This window comes from Dermacentor silvarum, chromosome 8, assembly GCF_013339745.2.
Source record: "Dermacentor silvarum isolate Dsil-2018 chromosome 8, BIME_Dsil_1.4, whole genome shotgun sequence".
Taxonomy (NCBI): domain Eukaryota; kingdom Metazoa; phylum Arthropoda; class Arachnida; order Ixodida; family Ixodidae; genus Dermacentor; species Dermacentor silvarum.
Window position 1 is genome coordinate 19,543,846 of NC_051161.1, and position 15,616 is coordinate 19,559,461.

The 15,616-nt window shown below is 44.0% G+C and overlaps 1 protein-coding gene across 3 annotated transcripts; it reads left to right on the forward strand.

The window, feature by feature from the left end:
* The first annotated feature begins 296 nt into the window (after nt 1-296).
* Nucleotides 297-14,925, forward strand: LOC119460748 (lipase member K-like). 3 transcript variants are annotated; one of them, XM_049655137.1, is made up of 10 exons: nt 297-449; nt 566-710; nt 2,156-2,363; nt 3,717-3,828; nt 4,737-4,887; nt 6,200-6,292; nt 7,929-8,087; nt 10,252-10,323; nt 11,388-11,456; nt 14,630-14,925. In XM_049655137.1, the coding sequence occupies exons 2-10, from the start codon at nt 606-608 to the stop codon at nt 14,912-14,914; spliced, it is 1,254 nt and encodes a 417-aa protein (XP_049511094.1). In that variant the 5' UTR covers nt 297-449; nt 566-605; the 3' UTR covers nt 14,915-14,925. The 3 variants fall into 3 exon arrangements, with proteins under 3 accessions (XP_049511094.1, XP_049511095.1, XP_037577753.1); XM_037721825.2 differs by having other exon boundaries at nt 318-710; XM_049655138.1 differs by lacking the exon at nt 11,388-11,456 and having other exon boundaries at nt 315-710.
* The last annotated feature ends 691 nt before the right edge of the window (nt 14,926-15,616 follow it).

The window sequence follows — 15,616 nt, forward strand, 5'->3', positions numbered from 1 at the left end:
CCATTCTATGCAACAGTGATATATGGAGTATTTCAACCAGCATATCTTTTCTAAAATTTATCCGAAGACGAGACATAGCTGGGCTAAAGTCGTAAAGCGATGGTGAAATGAATTTGTGACAAAAGAAACTTACCTGTTTGTAGAATGGCTGGAATAAACGAGGGCAGTGTATACGTCACAAGGAATTGACACACGACATACACAAACGAGTGTTCTGTCATCATGAACAAGCGTTCGGTCATCAGTTCGTGCGCACGGCATTGTTTTCGAACTGCTGTAGACAAGGCAAGAAAACAATACGCACAGCTTCGTCTTTAGCTTCCTCACAAATGTCCAAGTGCTCGGAGTTTCTCAGTGTTTAACAAAGCCGCAAAAGCAGGCATGCTTATTCGAAGCTGCGTATAAAGCCTTACGTGGTTTATGAAGATGTAAGAAGTAATTGAACAATAGTAAGTCATCGTTTGGCTTACATCCAGGCTCTGCATGTTGAACGAACGCGCCTCCATGGGAAGTTCTTCATTCTTTACTTATATTAATTATCTTCTTGCTCTACGGCTTCACTCAGAAAAGAACTACTGCTCTTGGCCAATACAGTGATTTTCAGCATGATCAACAAGGATACTGCGAAGTTTCTTTTGCTGTGTTTGGAACTCATCAAGCTAACGGAGAGCTTCGTGATTGTGCCCGATGAAGACGCCAACAGAACTACCGTATGTGTGTTCATTCTCATATTGTCTCACTGATGCAAACAATCTAAGCATAGTGAAGCGGGCTGTAATGAACGCTACAAGAAATACTTAAGCTCCATGCATGTGCTTTTCATGAACCCTTACCGAAGTTAATGGGAATCCCCGATAAGAAGCTCTTCTACGTTAAAAACAATTCCGCTGGCGCTGAACAGGCTATTCAAGTTTAAAACAAAGAAAGTTCCTGTAAACAAAGCCAAGAATGTCCTACTGATATATCTTTCTAATCAGGATCTCACTTTGGGATCATTTATGAAATTTGTAGGGACACACTGAAAACTGGAAATGGAACACAAAGCTAATAAATTAATGGTGCTAACAGCAAAAATTCTAGAAAGATGCACTCAGAGGTAATTGTTTTTGTTACAAGATGTCACGGACGATGGGCTTAAGACAAAAAAAAAAAGCGAAGAACGGCCAAATGAGAAACCATTTTTTTTTCTGGAAGAACCAATGTATTGAATGCCGGACAACGGAGTTGTGTCTTAAGAGGAAGATTAGGTTCCGGAGCTTCTACTTAAATACATGGAAACGGAAAAATCATTTTTCTCAGGAACCCCTGTACAGAATTTCTTCAGGTTTGTTGCATTCAAAACAAAAATGTATTGTATAGGGTCTATAGAGAGCATATTTATTGCCGTTTTTTGAAGTATTTCAACTGCACCGCTTCAAAAGAAAAAAACTAAACTATCAAGTTTACAACCCTGAAACTCGGCAATGAAAAATGATATCGCAATTCTATCGAGTCACGAATTCGTAAACGGCGTTCAAATTTTCATGAAACTTGCTGATTTTCGCAAATTGTGGTAAATTTTTCCAGGCTCTAAAAAAACTTTCGCTTGCTAAGTCACTAGAATTGAACTCTTTCTCTGAAATTCAGCTTCAAGTCGTCCACCATTTGTTTCATAAGATAATTTCTGCGTTTTGTGCGTATTTGAATAGGCGGCCTGAGATTTGACCAAGATCTGAAGCATCCTCTTTATAAACTCAACGCCGTTATATTCATTAAAACAAAAAAAGAACTAAAGCGCCAGCGCATTTCACCGCACACATTGAAAACAAATATTTCGAAGCTGGCGTCATCCTGAGAATTCGTTCCAAGTCGGTACACCTTGTGCACTCACCGGCTGCAATTCGTAGATTGCAATATGCGCCGTAAGGTAATTGCTCAAAAACTGCATTGGTAAATTCTTTTGTAAATTAGTAGATTATGCATTTCGATGTTTCGTACAACTAATGTATGCATCTACAAGTAATCCAACTCAAGGACTGGAATCGCGCTACCTGCCAAAGGCGATTTTTTTAATGCTGTATAATATATATTTAAAAAACTGTATACTACTTGCAACGCATACAAAGCAAAAAAATGTGTGCTGCGCGAATATCAGGGCTCACTTAAATCGTTTCAGGCAGAGTTAATAGCAAGCAAGGGCTATCCTGTGGAAGAATACACGATCACGACCGAAGACCACTACACCATAGCGGTGCAAAGGATACCTGCAGGACGGGGAGGCGTTCAACAATTGCCAAGAGCGAAAAAGACCGTGGCCTTTTTGATGACCGGGCTCGAAGGAAGTAGCGCAGACTTTGTGGTGAACATGCCACATCAGAGTCTTGGTAAGCTCTCCTAGAACTTATAGCCCTGATTTCGTATAGCACAGTTCCAACATCATCGAACTATTGGTGTCAAAACATCCCGCGGTATTGCACTGCCACGAGTTCGCAAAGTGACTGTGCCTCCTCGTTTCACTAGACCCAGTTTTCATTGCATTTGCAATTGAATTTCATTGCACTCAACGGCATCATCAAGAGCCGCTGACAGCCGCTACAATAACGCAGTGGGTATGGCGTTCTGCTGTTCGGCATGAGGTCGCGGGTTTGATTCCCGAACGGGGCGACCATATTTTTATGGGTGCGAAATGCAAGAACTCTCCTGTACCGTGCTTTTGGTGCACGTTAAAGAACTACAGCTCGCTAAAATTACCCCGGATGCCTCTATTACTGCGTGCCACATATCCCTGTGTACGTTTTTTCGACGTACAACTTCATGAATCGTCACTCCTTTCCTACCACAATCACTTACTTTCTCTTTAATACAGGGAAGGAATCTCAAACTTATTTGAACTACAAATCTACTGTGGCTTACTCTCGCAGCGCGCATTGAGCAGTAGTTCTTCTAAGCGTGAAGCTGCGACGCGTGCGCTTTTACAACATTGTTGCGTCACGCTTAGCCGCGTGTGATGCTTCAGCATGACCACGCGTTCGTTTTCATAGCGCCCACCATTCTCATCTGCTTTTCCTTCCGGAACAAGCTAATGTAGTTCCCATTGTGCTCAGAGACGTGACCTTCTTATGACGATTGTTCAAACCTCTTTGTCGTCAATAGCTGTCTCTGAAAGCTTTGCTCAGTCCATTCTCTTGTAAAGCGAGGCTATCCATTGTCTTCCCGCCAATTCTACTCACAAAATGAGGCTACTGTGTTTGAGCTCTTCCAGATACGCCAATGACCGCGGCTTTCGTGTCTTGAAATGGATGTTAAAGTTTTGAGTTGATCTCACGCTTTTCTGGGCGGAGAGCCAAATATGGTCAAATTATGTGAATGAAATTGGGACTGTTGGTAAATATCTTAATTTCTCACCGGCTTCTCTACAAAAAGTATAATAGTATGTAGGACTTGGAACACAATAGGTTCGTTGCGGCATCTTGCAAGGCTTTATGGGTGTTGGTGCAATCGTTAAGCCTGTTCGATATTTTGTAACTTGTTTGACGCCGTCATTAAGCGCCTAATGACTATGATAAACACATTAAAAGAAGAAGAGCAATTCCTCCGAGTGGTCGGGCTGGTTCAGCTCAGTTTATAGCATCAATGTAACACAAAACTAATGGTTATCAAAGAAGTATTTATTAAAAAGTCTTGTAAACTTATAATGCAGGCACATTAAAAAGAAGTTTCCTTATTTTTTCGTTTAGGTTTCATCTTAGCTGACCACGGCTACGACGTGTGGTTGGGTAACGTCAGGGGCACCAAGTACTCAAACCACGCCTGGCTGAAAAAGGAAGGAAAAGATTTTTGGGATTTCAGGTGACTGTGTAATCAACTAATTTGATTATTCTAATAGCACGCCCAACAGAATAAACTTCACGATATTTTCAAGTAAAAAAAAAACAAGTTTCCTGCCACAGATAACTTCTGGCAGGCGAACTTGGCAACTACTTGTTGGTGCAGAACCATTTACCCGATGTGTCTGGTCATCGTCGTCATCGTCATCATCATATTCATCAACCTGTTTTAGGCCCACTGCAGGACAAAAGTCTCTCCCAGTGATCTCAACTACATACAGGATGTTTCACTTTACTTGCGCCAAACTTTAAAAATATGCAAATGCTACGTAGCTGGACAGAACCGTCGCTTAGAGATATTCAGATTACTTCTTGCATTCCGCCTAATTAGATAATTAGTCGTAATTATTCAACTTCTCCGTTACTATAATTCAATGAGAAATTGTAGCGCAACATGAGAAACTTCCGATACAACTTTCTGTTGCTTAATACGTGCTAGATACGTGCTCTACGGATATATTGCGCAAAGCAGATATACGTTGAGTCTAAATAAACATTTCCTCGTCTCACTCGGTCCGTTTCTCGTACAAACCAACCACGAAAGATGTACTTTGTCTATTATTTGCGTATTATAGACTCACTTAATGTTTTCGGCCATAAACATAGGTACAGTTATATAGACGCGGCGGAGAGGCTCGGCCTTTCTGTCCCGACGTGGGAGCGGCCCGCTGCGCGCTAGCACGCGCCCTAAAGGACACTAATAAAGTTATTCTTCCATCCATCCATAAACATAGGTACAGTCCCCTCAACGCAACACCGCTTGTGGCACCGTTATGCTATGTATACGTTGCGCATGAAACTCCGTGAAGCATATCGTCACTTTTATTTAAGCACTAGAAGTTTTACGACGTCATCACCCATATTTTTCAGCATCGACGAAATGGCCGCATACGACCTACCAGCGCAGCTAGACTGGATCCTCGAAAAAACGCAGCAGTCCTCACTGCAGTACGTAGGCTGGTCTCAGGGATGTGGTATCATGTTTGCCTTGCTTGCGGAGAAGCCAGGATACAACGACAAGGTGGGTACAAAAATATTATACCAGAATTCCCCGCGCTTTACCACGGCTATTAGTTGTAATGAAGAGACGGCTCATGATAGCCCTATTGGCAACATTTTTGCTTCGTTTTCTAAACGAAATTGCTTCATTCGTGAGATTTTCGTTCCGAAGGTATATTTGTAATTTTCTCGCTCCTTGTTTTATCATTGTTATCACATCACGAAGGTGTTAAGTGAAGCGCAGCTAGTACAAGGACACACAGAAAGAGCAGGACACATAGACTTTGCGCCAATTATCTATGTTCATGTACGAATTTCTCTGCGTCCATATATCATTTGCACTTGATTTAACAGCTTCGTTTGATTTGAACCATGCTTTTAATCTTTGTTTGGTTTGAGCCCTCATTCTTATGGCACTTATACCATTACAATTTACCATGCCTTTAGTTGTCATCACGAGTTCACTCCCATGTAACTGTCGTCCTCAAAGTTCGCTGACTTCAAAAAAGCGTCGTAATTGTTGTGGCGTCTCTTACAAAATTTTAAAAGCCATAGCAACAGTTTTCGACAAACTTCAGCTATCATATTTATTGAAGCAGAAACTAAAATCAAGCGTTAGAAAGTATACTGGCAGATGCTGTCGAATTGCTGATCGGCGGAATTGCTGACTGATCAAATTGCTGCGCCGAAACTAGTATCACGCGCGCAAACGTTGCGCAATCACGATATGCTTATGGCCGGTGAACTCAGGAGATGGTCCTCTCGCAAGAGCTTGTTGCGCTTCCTCTTCCGCTACTTCGAACTCGGGAAAAGTGTCTTCTTACAATTAGCACAGGCAGAAAATAAGGATATCCGACTGGTTCGTGAAAGAGAACACGCTGCGGTCATATGACGACTACACAAATAGCGCCAAGATCAAATGACGTTTGCCAGAAGGAGGTTGCTCATTGCACACCCACGCAAATTTGTGCGGGGGACATTAAAAACTGATTAGGAGAGAACGATTTTCTTAGAGAGAACGCCTTCTCCAACCACCAAAGCGTGAAAACGAGTGCCCTCAGCAGTTAAAAAGATGAACCACAGCAAGTCTATCGGTAAATGTAGTAGGCTCCTTTCCACCACAAATGATATGTGTATTGGTACCTCACGAGTCATGAGGAAACAGAACATACCCATCTCCAATGATGCACTCACGTCATCGGGATGCGGGGAGACACCATTCGGTGGTGCTACGTACAATTACGTTCCCATTGATTCAAAGCTGTATGCAGACGTATCACTGCTGGCTGTCTGTTGACACGAGCCCATGCTTTTCTTTCTCTTACATCCGACAGATTCAACTTTTCCAGGCTATAGCACCCGCAGTTTTCTTGGGTCACATGACGTCGCCTATGAAGCGTCTTACCGCGTTTTCCAAACCCATATACGTGAGTATCTGACTCAGTGTCGCATTTAATTTTCTACCTGCCGGCGCCTACAACGGGAGATAAAGGGCACTTACCAGTCTACTGTAAAAGAGTGGGGCCAAGGTATACACACATCATTGTTTAGCTTACAAGTATCAAAATAGGCACGGAATTAATAATACCTTGGCAAGTATATTAAAGACGATAGTCTTTCTTGGGGAACTTAAACGCTGAAAACTTGGTCTGTCTGTCTGTCTGTCAACCGATTCAACCACCCGGCCAAAGTTGGACCACTTGCTTACCGCCCACACTTCTTAAACTGGTACGGCTGTTCATACTTGTGAACGTTATCGATCAAAAAGTAAATATTACGCATATCTGAGGCACAACATCACTAGGTAAGTATTAGGAGGTGTGTTCCTTTAATAGAAAATACATAGATACGTAACTCTAAAGACCCTAGTTTCTTAAGCTGCGCTGAAAATGCCATGCTATGCTCGCCGACGAACGACGTCTGCCACGAAGGGAGGGAACCCTCTGCACAAGCTCGTGTTTCCCCGACTGCGCGCCGACGAGCGCCCTCTGCCATGGAGGAAGGAAACCCTCTGCACAAGCTCATGTTTCCCGATGTATTGCCAGATGGCATCCACGTCTCACGCAGCGCCTCCTCAATTTTATCAATGCCAGCCAGATGCGGCCGATTCCGCCTCCTCAATTTTATCAATGCCAGCCAAATGCGGCCGATTCAACATAAAGGAAGCGCTGTCTGAGGCAGGGCAAAACGTAAATGGCCACTTGAAAAGACCGACGACCAAATTGCAGCGGAGAAGCGCCGGCGTGCCGACGCTCGTCGTCTCAATCGTGCCTCACACCCTGGCGTCACCGGAGACGGGAAGGCGTCTACTTCGGCGCACCAGTAGTACATGCGCACAGCCATTGACCCTTCCACGCAATAAAATACATTCATGTCTCACAAAGGGTTCTTCTTTGCAAACTATCATGCTATACAGTATACCACAGGCGACCGAAACATTGCTGACATATCGTGGAGGTACGAACACATGGCATGCCAGCAGTGATAATGCGGTAAAATGAAATCTGTTCAAACAAACCTCCATTGCATTTATCATGCCAGGACGGAAATGGTACGAGAACAGCATCACGGGTGGCCGCGGATCAGACCAGCACTCACGTAGTACGGCCGGCAGAAGACTATCGTCTTTCGACGACATTTGCAGCGAAGCACGCAGATACGCAGCCATTTTTTTCATTGTTTCTGTCACGACAGGGTTGCAACAAGTGGCAGATTAGGTTCTTGCGACTACACGGTTCGTCATGTGGGTGCTCTTTTTTTTTTCGCGAAAAGTTTGCAATCCCACTGCCATATATGTATGTCCTAAAAGTTGAACATAAACTTTATTCCGAGCATTTTTAGAACCCGGGAGCAGATGCTGGATCCGCAACACGCTAGTTGAGCGCGCAGCAAAACCCTCACGGTGCCCTGCAAAAAAAGAAGTCTAAATCTAACTTCAATCATCTGACGGTCCTAAACTCGCCAACACGCAAGCTGCTGTGAAGTCAAATACCACAAACAAAATACGACTCCTGAGAGGTGCTTTGCATTTTCAGCACTCACCTTTATTCCTTATTGTTTCAGGAAATCGGTGAGATTATATTTCAGGGTTCAATGCTGGGAAAGCACAGCGACTTCATCAACACAATTAAGCAAATGTCCTGCAACCCGGTTTTCCCAAGCATCTCCTGCCAGGTGGCTTTCTTCTTCGTCAACAGAGGATTCCCTGTTGACATAAACATGGTAAAGCTATATATACTTAGCACGCCAGAATTCTTTTTAAAACAATATACTTAATATTACCTATTCAAAACCAATTGCTCTACATTGAAAGAGAAAATTGACAGTCACCGTCCTACTTACCCCAAACACGCCCTATGCGCTTATTTGCTTCTTCTCCGGAAGGTGCTAGAGGTTTTAGGCTGGGGTAACTGGAATGGGCTGCTCAAGGCAATCTGACTTCAAAAGTACCTGATGTTTGCTTCTTATAAACAGTGTTACATTTGAAGCAGGCTATATATTTGTCTTGAATGTTTGAGCTAAGTCTGACGGCGGTTGCACATGTTTATTTTATAATGTCTTGTTTACTACAGTTGTGTATGATTTGTGTGTAATCCTAACTGCTGTAAGTGATTGCGTAGTATTCAAACTTTGCGAATATATGACTGTGTATGTTTAACTTGTATGTATATCCTGCATAGTTATATGTTCGTGTTACACGTTCGATAACTAAATAACGTCTCTCCAGTCCCGCATAAAAGCTCTTATACTTCAGCGGTGTGTTAAATATACATGAGTGTAAATAAATGGCAACGTAACGATTATGATGATGGTTACCATTATCCTGCAACTGCCTCATTGTGAGTGCAATTTCTGCATTTACGAAACACAACAAAGCAGAAACTGAAGAAATTTCATCTACACGTATATCACACAACGCGCTTTTCTTACTGTGTATAGGGTACTCTTGGAAATATCCTGACTTTGAACAGCCGTCATGGTGCTTGATCCAGGCAGCGCTCAACATTCGATCAACGTAGTGTAATCAGGCTTTGTAATATTACGCAACGTTGCACAGCGTGGCGAACAGCGCGCTTTAGCTTGAAGGTGTCGCCAGCCGTCTGTTTACGAGGCATGCTGACATTATGGTTGAACGAGAAAACAAAATCTTTTTGGTTATTAGTGCTAGGTAGTATTTAAAGTTACAGGAGAAAATCAATGTAAACACAGAACAAACTGAAGTCATACACTGAGAGCATACACTGAGAGCCGAAGCGCTGAGCTAAAGTGCGCCTTGTGAAACTTGTTATTTCTATTATCAGCCCAAATGAAAACAACACGGCCCCACTCAAGTCAACAATGATTTCGTGAGTTTAGTTTTCATAGACGAAACAACTGGATTGCTCTAACATAATAACGAGTGCGCAGCTCTACAATTTCCTCACTTATTAAAGAAAAACGTGCCCCGCACAATTATTCGTAAGTGTCAAATGACCCATTGAGCGAAATGCAGCTCCACTAACGTGAAACCTGGGGAAGTGCGAAGTATGCAGTGATGCACCGCTAATGGGGTCATACTGCCTTAATTAAGCAATGGCTCATAACCCCGTAAACGCGGCCTCCCCATTACGACGACTGACGAGAAGTGAAATGCTACGCCGGAATGATGAGCGGCAACGCAGCCAGCTGTGAAAGACGACGGCGACGAACGTGGGAGCAGGGGCACGAGCGCGTGCCAAGCGCGAGCTCGAGCCGCTTGCTTACCGTGACTACGACGACGACGATTACGACAGCAAACTTCTCGCATTCCTCCTATATGCGAGCCCCCCTGCGTTTCCTCAAGGACCAGACCCACGTGCACACGATGATTCTTAAAAGGCGAGCTGCAGCTGAGCACTCCTTTCGTGACAGCCCAAATATCTGAGCAACCTGAGACAATTAACCGCGTCAAATAACGGAAGGAGATATTTCTCAACCGCGAGGTCAGAAAGACAGAAACCACGTAGGACCAAGGCACTGTTGCTAACTTCCAGCAATTGCAGCTTTGCACAGGCAGTCGCTCGTATGGCAAACACGCTGATGCCAGTAAAACCTGCTGGTATACTAATGATCCGTCTCACAATGACATTACACAATGAAGTAAACGGATGTAATGAGCATTCTGGCTCTCCGGAGTTTGGCTACATGTGGCCACCCAGAAACTCTAACGCAAGAAAACACACAGTGCAGGGTTAGATATCCCATTTAATATGATCCAGTTATGGTCAACGAAAGTCAGTTAAAGAATGAAACCGAACCATAAAATTATGAAACAAATATGAAGCGCGTGAAATAACAGTCTGCCTCGCGATGCGAATGCATTGGGTTATGTACTGCACGACAGTGATTCCTTTTGCCTTCTCCACAGACCAGGCTGCCTGTGTACCTGTGCAATGGCCCTTCTGGGACATCCATGCGCAATCTCCTTCATTACGGTCAGGTAGGCTGCATTGTTTGTACGCTAGTGCACAAGCTTGTCTAAGCTTACATGTGCACTGGCGTTAAAAAATAAAGTGTTTCACTGCATTAAAAAATAAAGTGTTTCCAACAAGGTAGACCAAGGTGGCAAATAAAGAAAGCCCGAAAAAGATTTAAAATACCATGTTACTGCGGGTGCGTGCGGACGGGATAGCAGCGCCATCGAACGGTTTCAGTGGGGAAGCAAGCTGTTCACCTGTTACTGAACCGATTGGTGGCGATAACAGCACGCGTACTCTTTCCAGGATGCGCGAACAGCTCCCGGCTATTACTGCGCACTAAGATCTAGGAAATGCGCTGCACTGAATGGCGAGCCGGAAAAGAGCAGCTTGCTTTCCCTTAGAGACTGTTTGGAGGCACTATTATTCCGTGCGCTCGGGTGCGTAGTCACATAATAGTTTTCATATTTCGCGGGCTTCCTCTATTTGGCGGAAAAAGTAAACGTAGTAGGTGTACCTTGCTGGGAACGCCTCATTTTGAAGTGCCTTATGATTCTATACAAACGCCTCATTGACATATTGCCAAGTAGAACAACAACTAAAATGTTAGATAATCATTTTAGTTATTTGATCGGGTGTCCGTGACTAAAACATTACACCCGATTTCTCTGCAAGATGGTTAACAACGTGCATTTTGTCCTGTTCAGTTGGTAGTATCCTTGTTATTTTTTTACACTGTACATGAAGGCCGAGACAACCTGTATATGCACTCGCAAACTCTGGTCAAAGCGTCTGCCGCCTTCCTGACAGTTTAACTCTAATGCCGTCAATGTACATGCTCAAAGGGCGGGTTGTTAGGTCAATGTGAAGCACGTCTTTAATGTCTGGTTGGGTATTGTGATTTGTTGAGATAATATCTTTAGATGGCATAGATAGAAGGGGACAGTGGTTAAGTGTTCACAAGTTTTTAAGTTTTGAGTACACAAAAACTGAAAGCTAAAAGCATTGCTTAAATGAAGAAGTGGGCTTCCTTGAAGACACCGGTACCAACTACGCCTTCACGCTCTGATTTCATTATTTATTGCAGTTAACAAAGTCGAAGAGATTTCAAAAATTTGACTGGGGACCAAAAAAGAACTGGAAAGTGTATGGAAAGGTATGTACTCCTGTGTAAGATGTTCGCTGGAAAGGTACGTACTCCTGTGTTCAGAAATGTTCGCTGGAGAAAAAATATACAGTTTATTGGGGTACTCTTACTTTTTAGTGCAAGGGCCCCGCTGTAGAAATTTGAATGCAAATTTATTCAAAAGTGGTACCTAGCTTTGTTTATTTAGCCTTGACAACAAGTGCAGAGATATATCAGTTCTCGATTAAAGCTCTTTTAACACCGCAGCCATTCCACGTCAGGTGACTCAGCGTCTGTTCTGTTCTGATCACGCATTGTAGTGAGGAGGAGGGGCTTTGCTCGCTGCAGGCGTACCTAGTTTTGCAAAAGTTGCCGACAGTCGCTCCGCCTGAACGCCACCTATCAACCGCGACATGGTCCGAAACACTTCGCAGTATAAGTAAACTAACAATAGCAGGTTCCAAAAACAAGTTGACTCAAAGTCCAATACGTTACGCGTTTTCCGAACCACGACGACCCATACGATTCACCCTTCACTTCCCAACTCTGTATCACGAACTTCAGTAGGAGCCGAAGCAACCACCTAAATATCCAATGTCCTCGCAAGAACAAAATGTCACTTGCATTTGAGTGTGGTGCCTCTCCGCTCTCTGCCTCTCTGCTCTCCTACGTGCAGCGCACAGATCACGGAGCTTTAGGTCGGGAGCCGGAAAGTGCTGGGGCAACATTAGAGTGGTAGTCGCTGCTACCTTGCTTGCTATCATAGCTTGAAAAAACTCACCAGTACATCTCACAGGGGGCTCTCTGTATTTGTCCCATTTGATCACTTTGCCAATATAGGCCCACTTTTGTGAAATACAGTAGCACTTACAAAGACTGGGAAGCGATCGCTCCCCATCCGACATGGTGCTGTGATTGTTTTTATATGAACGTCATTTGAATGAAGCGTAAGATGAATTGTATTTTATGATGCAGGTGGTCTATGATACGTGGCATTGCCATCATCAGCGAGACATAATGCTAGCTGACAAATCGCTTTCGCCACCTGCTTCCCACGAGCATCAGTGTTCTTATCGCCCACATGTCGTGATGCACATTAAAATCTCCGCATATGATAAGTGGTGCATGACAGCGATCGCAGCGATCTTTAAGATATATTTCAAGTGGAATCTTTTTCTTTGGGAATATGTACACAGATGCAATACTGACTTTTCTCGATCAGCATTGCGTTCTGATCAGTACCACTAGCGACAAAATGTGTACGTGTTGGCATTCATTCCCTTCTTCGCCAGTTTTCACTTCAGCTATCAAATGACTTCCCACAATCAACAAGGCTTCAGTTATTTTGCGAGAACCACTCTTCATGTGGCTCCAGGACAATTTATTTTACTAACATTTTATACGACTAATTTATGCTAATGCTGTTTCTAGCAAGCACTTCCTTTGCTTCAGTGGTTCAATTCCGCTGTTCATCAAATATTCTGTGATGTCAAACAACTACAGCACGCAAATTTGTGGTCAAGAAGTAAGATTTCACTAGTTTTTCTTGAAATAACCCTTCTGTTCGAGAAAATTCACATAGCTTTTCAGAAGTGCTGTTCGTGGAGAAATTCTCCAACTGAACTTGTTCGGTTGATCAGCCGGTTGTTTTGGAAAGGTTTAGATCGAAAGTACGTGATTTACTTCATTTCTTTCCCCTATGGCAAATAAGAAAAAAAATAAGTGAGGTGAAAAAAAAATGCTGTTGTCATCACGCACAAATCGAGAACAAATAGAAATGGAATCTACCACACAATGTCAGATCTATGTCAACTAAAGAACAAGCAAAGAAAGTGCAGTATGTACTTTATTACTACGCGAAGGCTACACCATTATTAGGCAGCCGTTGAGCACCTGATCAGCTAATAATCATAAGGTGACGTGTGAACCAGGGGCCGAATCCACAAAGCTTTTCGTTCATGAGTGCTCTTTGCCATTGGCCAGCCGGCTTCTCTAATGATATGCTCTGTATTAGGATTGACTGAGATTTTCCCTTTCGAGCAATTCTAGCATGAGACGTTTTTGTAAATTAGAGCCCTGTTAGGCAGAGGTACCATGGCCGTCTCATGCGTAGGCACACAGTAGTCTCGAAGAAATGATGCTGCCAAGTCAAGGTTGTTTATAAATAGGTCTACAGAGGCAATGGTGTTGGGGTTTTTCTATGGTTCTGCTAAACTATCGTATGTCGCCTGCCGCACTGTGCCTTAGTAGTTTCATAACTACATAAAGCCAACAGACAATGAAGCCAAAGAAAGCATCGGAGAAATTAGGTGTGGTTGAAATTGGAACGTCGAAAATAATGAAGAAAAGGGAAATTAAAGTGGACGAAGAGATAACTTGTCGCCGGCGGGAGCCGAACCCGCAACATCCGCATTACGCGTGCGTTGCACTACCAGTTGTGCTACGGCGACGGCCATCAATTCGTCCACTAACTTGGGTATTTATGTTTACTAGATCTAGCCCTAAGTGTGTTAGCCAGCGCCACTCAGAACCACGGTGGGTGGATGTGGAACATCCTTTTTAGCCCGATAGCGTCACGTAACACGTGACCTTGGGAGAGCAGGCACGTGGCCAATAAACCCTCGCATGCTACCTAATGGCATCAAGGCTGCCAGATTCGAGACCCTCGCAATGAATAAACGAAAATAAGAAGGGGAACCGAGGGGCTCGATTTTGTTAATCATAACCACATAAAGCCAACAGACAATGAAGCCAAGGAAAGCATCCTGGAAATTTTTTGCGCTAAAAGAGATGTTCCACATCCGCCCACCATGGTCCTGAGTGGCGCTGGCTAACATACCTAGGCCTAGATCTAGTAAACATAAATACCCAAGTTAGTGGACGAATTGATGGCCGTCGCCGTAGCACAACTGGTAGTGCAACGCATGCGTTATGCGGAGGTTGCGGGTTCGGCTCCCGCCGGCGACAAGTTATCTTTTCGTCCACTTTCAATTCCCTTTCCTTCATTATTTTCTACATTCCAATTTCAACCACACTTAATTTCCCTGATGCTTTCCTTGGCCTCATTGTCTGTTGGCTTTATGTGTTTACGAAGAACAAAATCGAGCCCCTCGGTTCCCCTTCTTATTCTAGTGGTTTCATGTAGCTTATGTCGCTTTGCTGCCTGACTTGGCGCTCTCATTTAGAAGTGTGTTTCATTGCAGCTACTACCACCGAAGTACAACTTGAGAAAAGTCACAACGCCAGTCGCCATCTACTGGGGCGATGGAGACGTGTTGGTCACCCCTCGTGACGTGGCCCGCCTAGCCAGGAGCCTGCCCCATGTTGTACTCAAGTACAAGGTGCCCGTACATGGCTTCACACACTTCGACACTGTATGGAGCGTCACAGCTTGGAAGCACCTTTACAAAAAAATTTTAGAATTGATGACAAAGTACTCTTCGTCTATATCAACTGGGCACATCTTGCCCGAATATTCAAACGAATGAAATTAAACAAAATTGTGCAGGCCCCTCGCACTGTGGTAATCAATGTTATGTGAGTCAGAGTCATTGTGTTGGTATCTGGCTATCCAGCATTGTCTGGGGTTCGGCAGAGCGATACGAGACGGATCAATGTGCTTGTGCATATTGAGTAGTTGAGGGTGCGGTTCACGAGCGTACCTGTGAATGACGACAGCCAGACGTCTACGACAGCGTTGAAGACGATCGTATGGAGGCAACGGCACAATTCCTACGCCGGCCGTTCTGCGGGAGCTTACGACATGGCGATTGTTGGCTTCTGCATGGGTAGTGGACGAGGGCGTAAGCGAGAGAAACGTGGATTGTGACTTCAACAGCGACTGCATGTTATGCAACCGTACACTGTTACACAGTGTATGATTGGAATGACGATTGCATTTGTACTCCAAAGAAACGTTAAAACATGATTAAATTTGGAGATCATGAAGTTGGCACAACGTCGCAAAGTTTCTACGTAGCGTTAGCTGCAACGAGGAAAGTACTGCGGAAAGTGGGCCGGTCCCGGAGATAGTTCAGTCTAACACGGAGCCTCAAAGCGCGAGTTTTCACGAGAAAAGAAGGGAAATTGGCACGGGACTAACGCGCCCAGTGTTCCGAAGAGCTAGCTGGCTCTGGAAAGCGTAAAATATGCATGCGACCGTGGCCTAACTCATGCTGATGCTACCAATT

Excerpts from the sequence above, each read along its gene's own strand:
- LOC119460748 (XM_049655137.1), top strand. The coding sequence starts at position 606 with ATGATCAACAAGGATACTGCGAAGTTTCTTTTGCTGTGTTTGGAACTC. Across the intron at positions 3,829-4,736 it reads AAAGATTTTTGGGATTTCAG|CATCGACGAAATGGCCGCAT; the intron begins GTGACTGTGTAA and ends CATATTTTTCAG. Across the intron at positions 10,324-11,387 it reads ATCTCCTTCATTACGGTCAG|TTAACAAAGTCGAAGAGATT; the intron begins GTAGGCTGCATT and ends TATTTATTGCAG.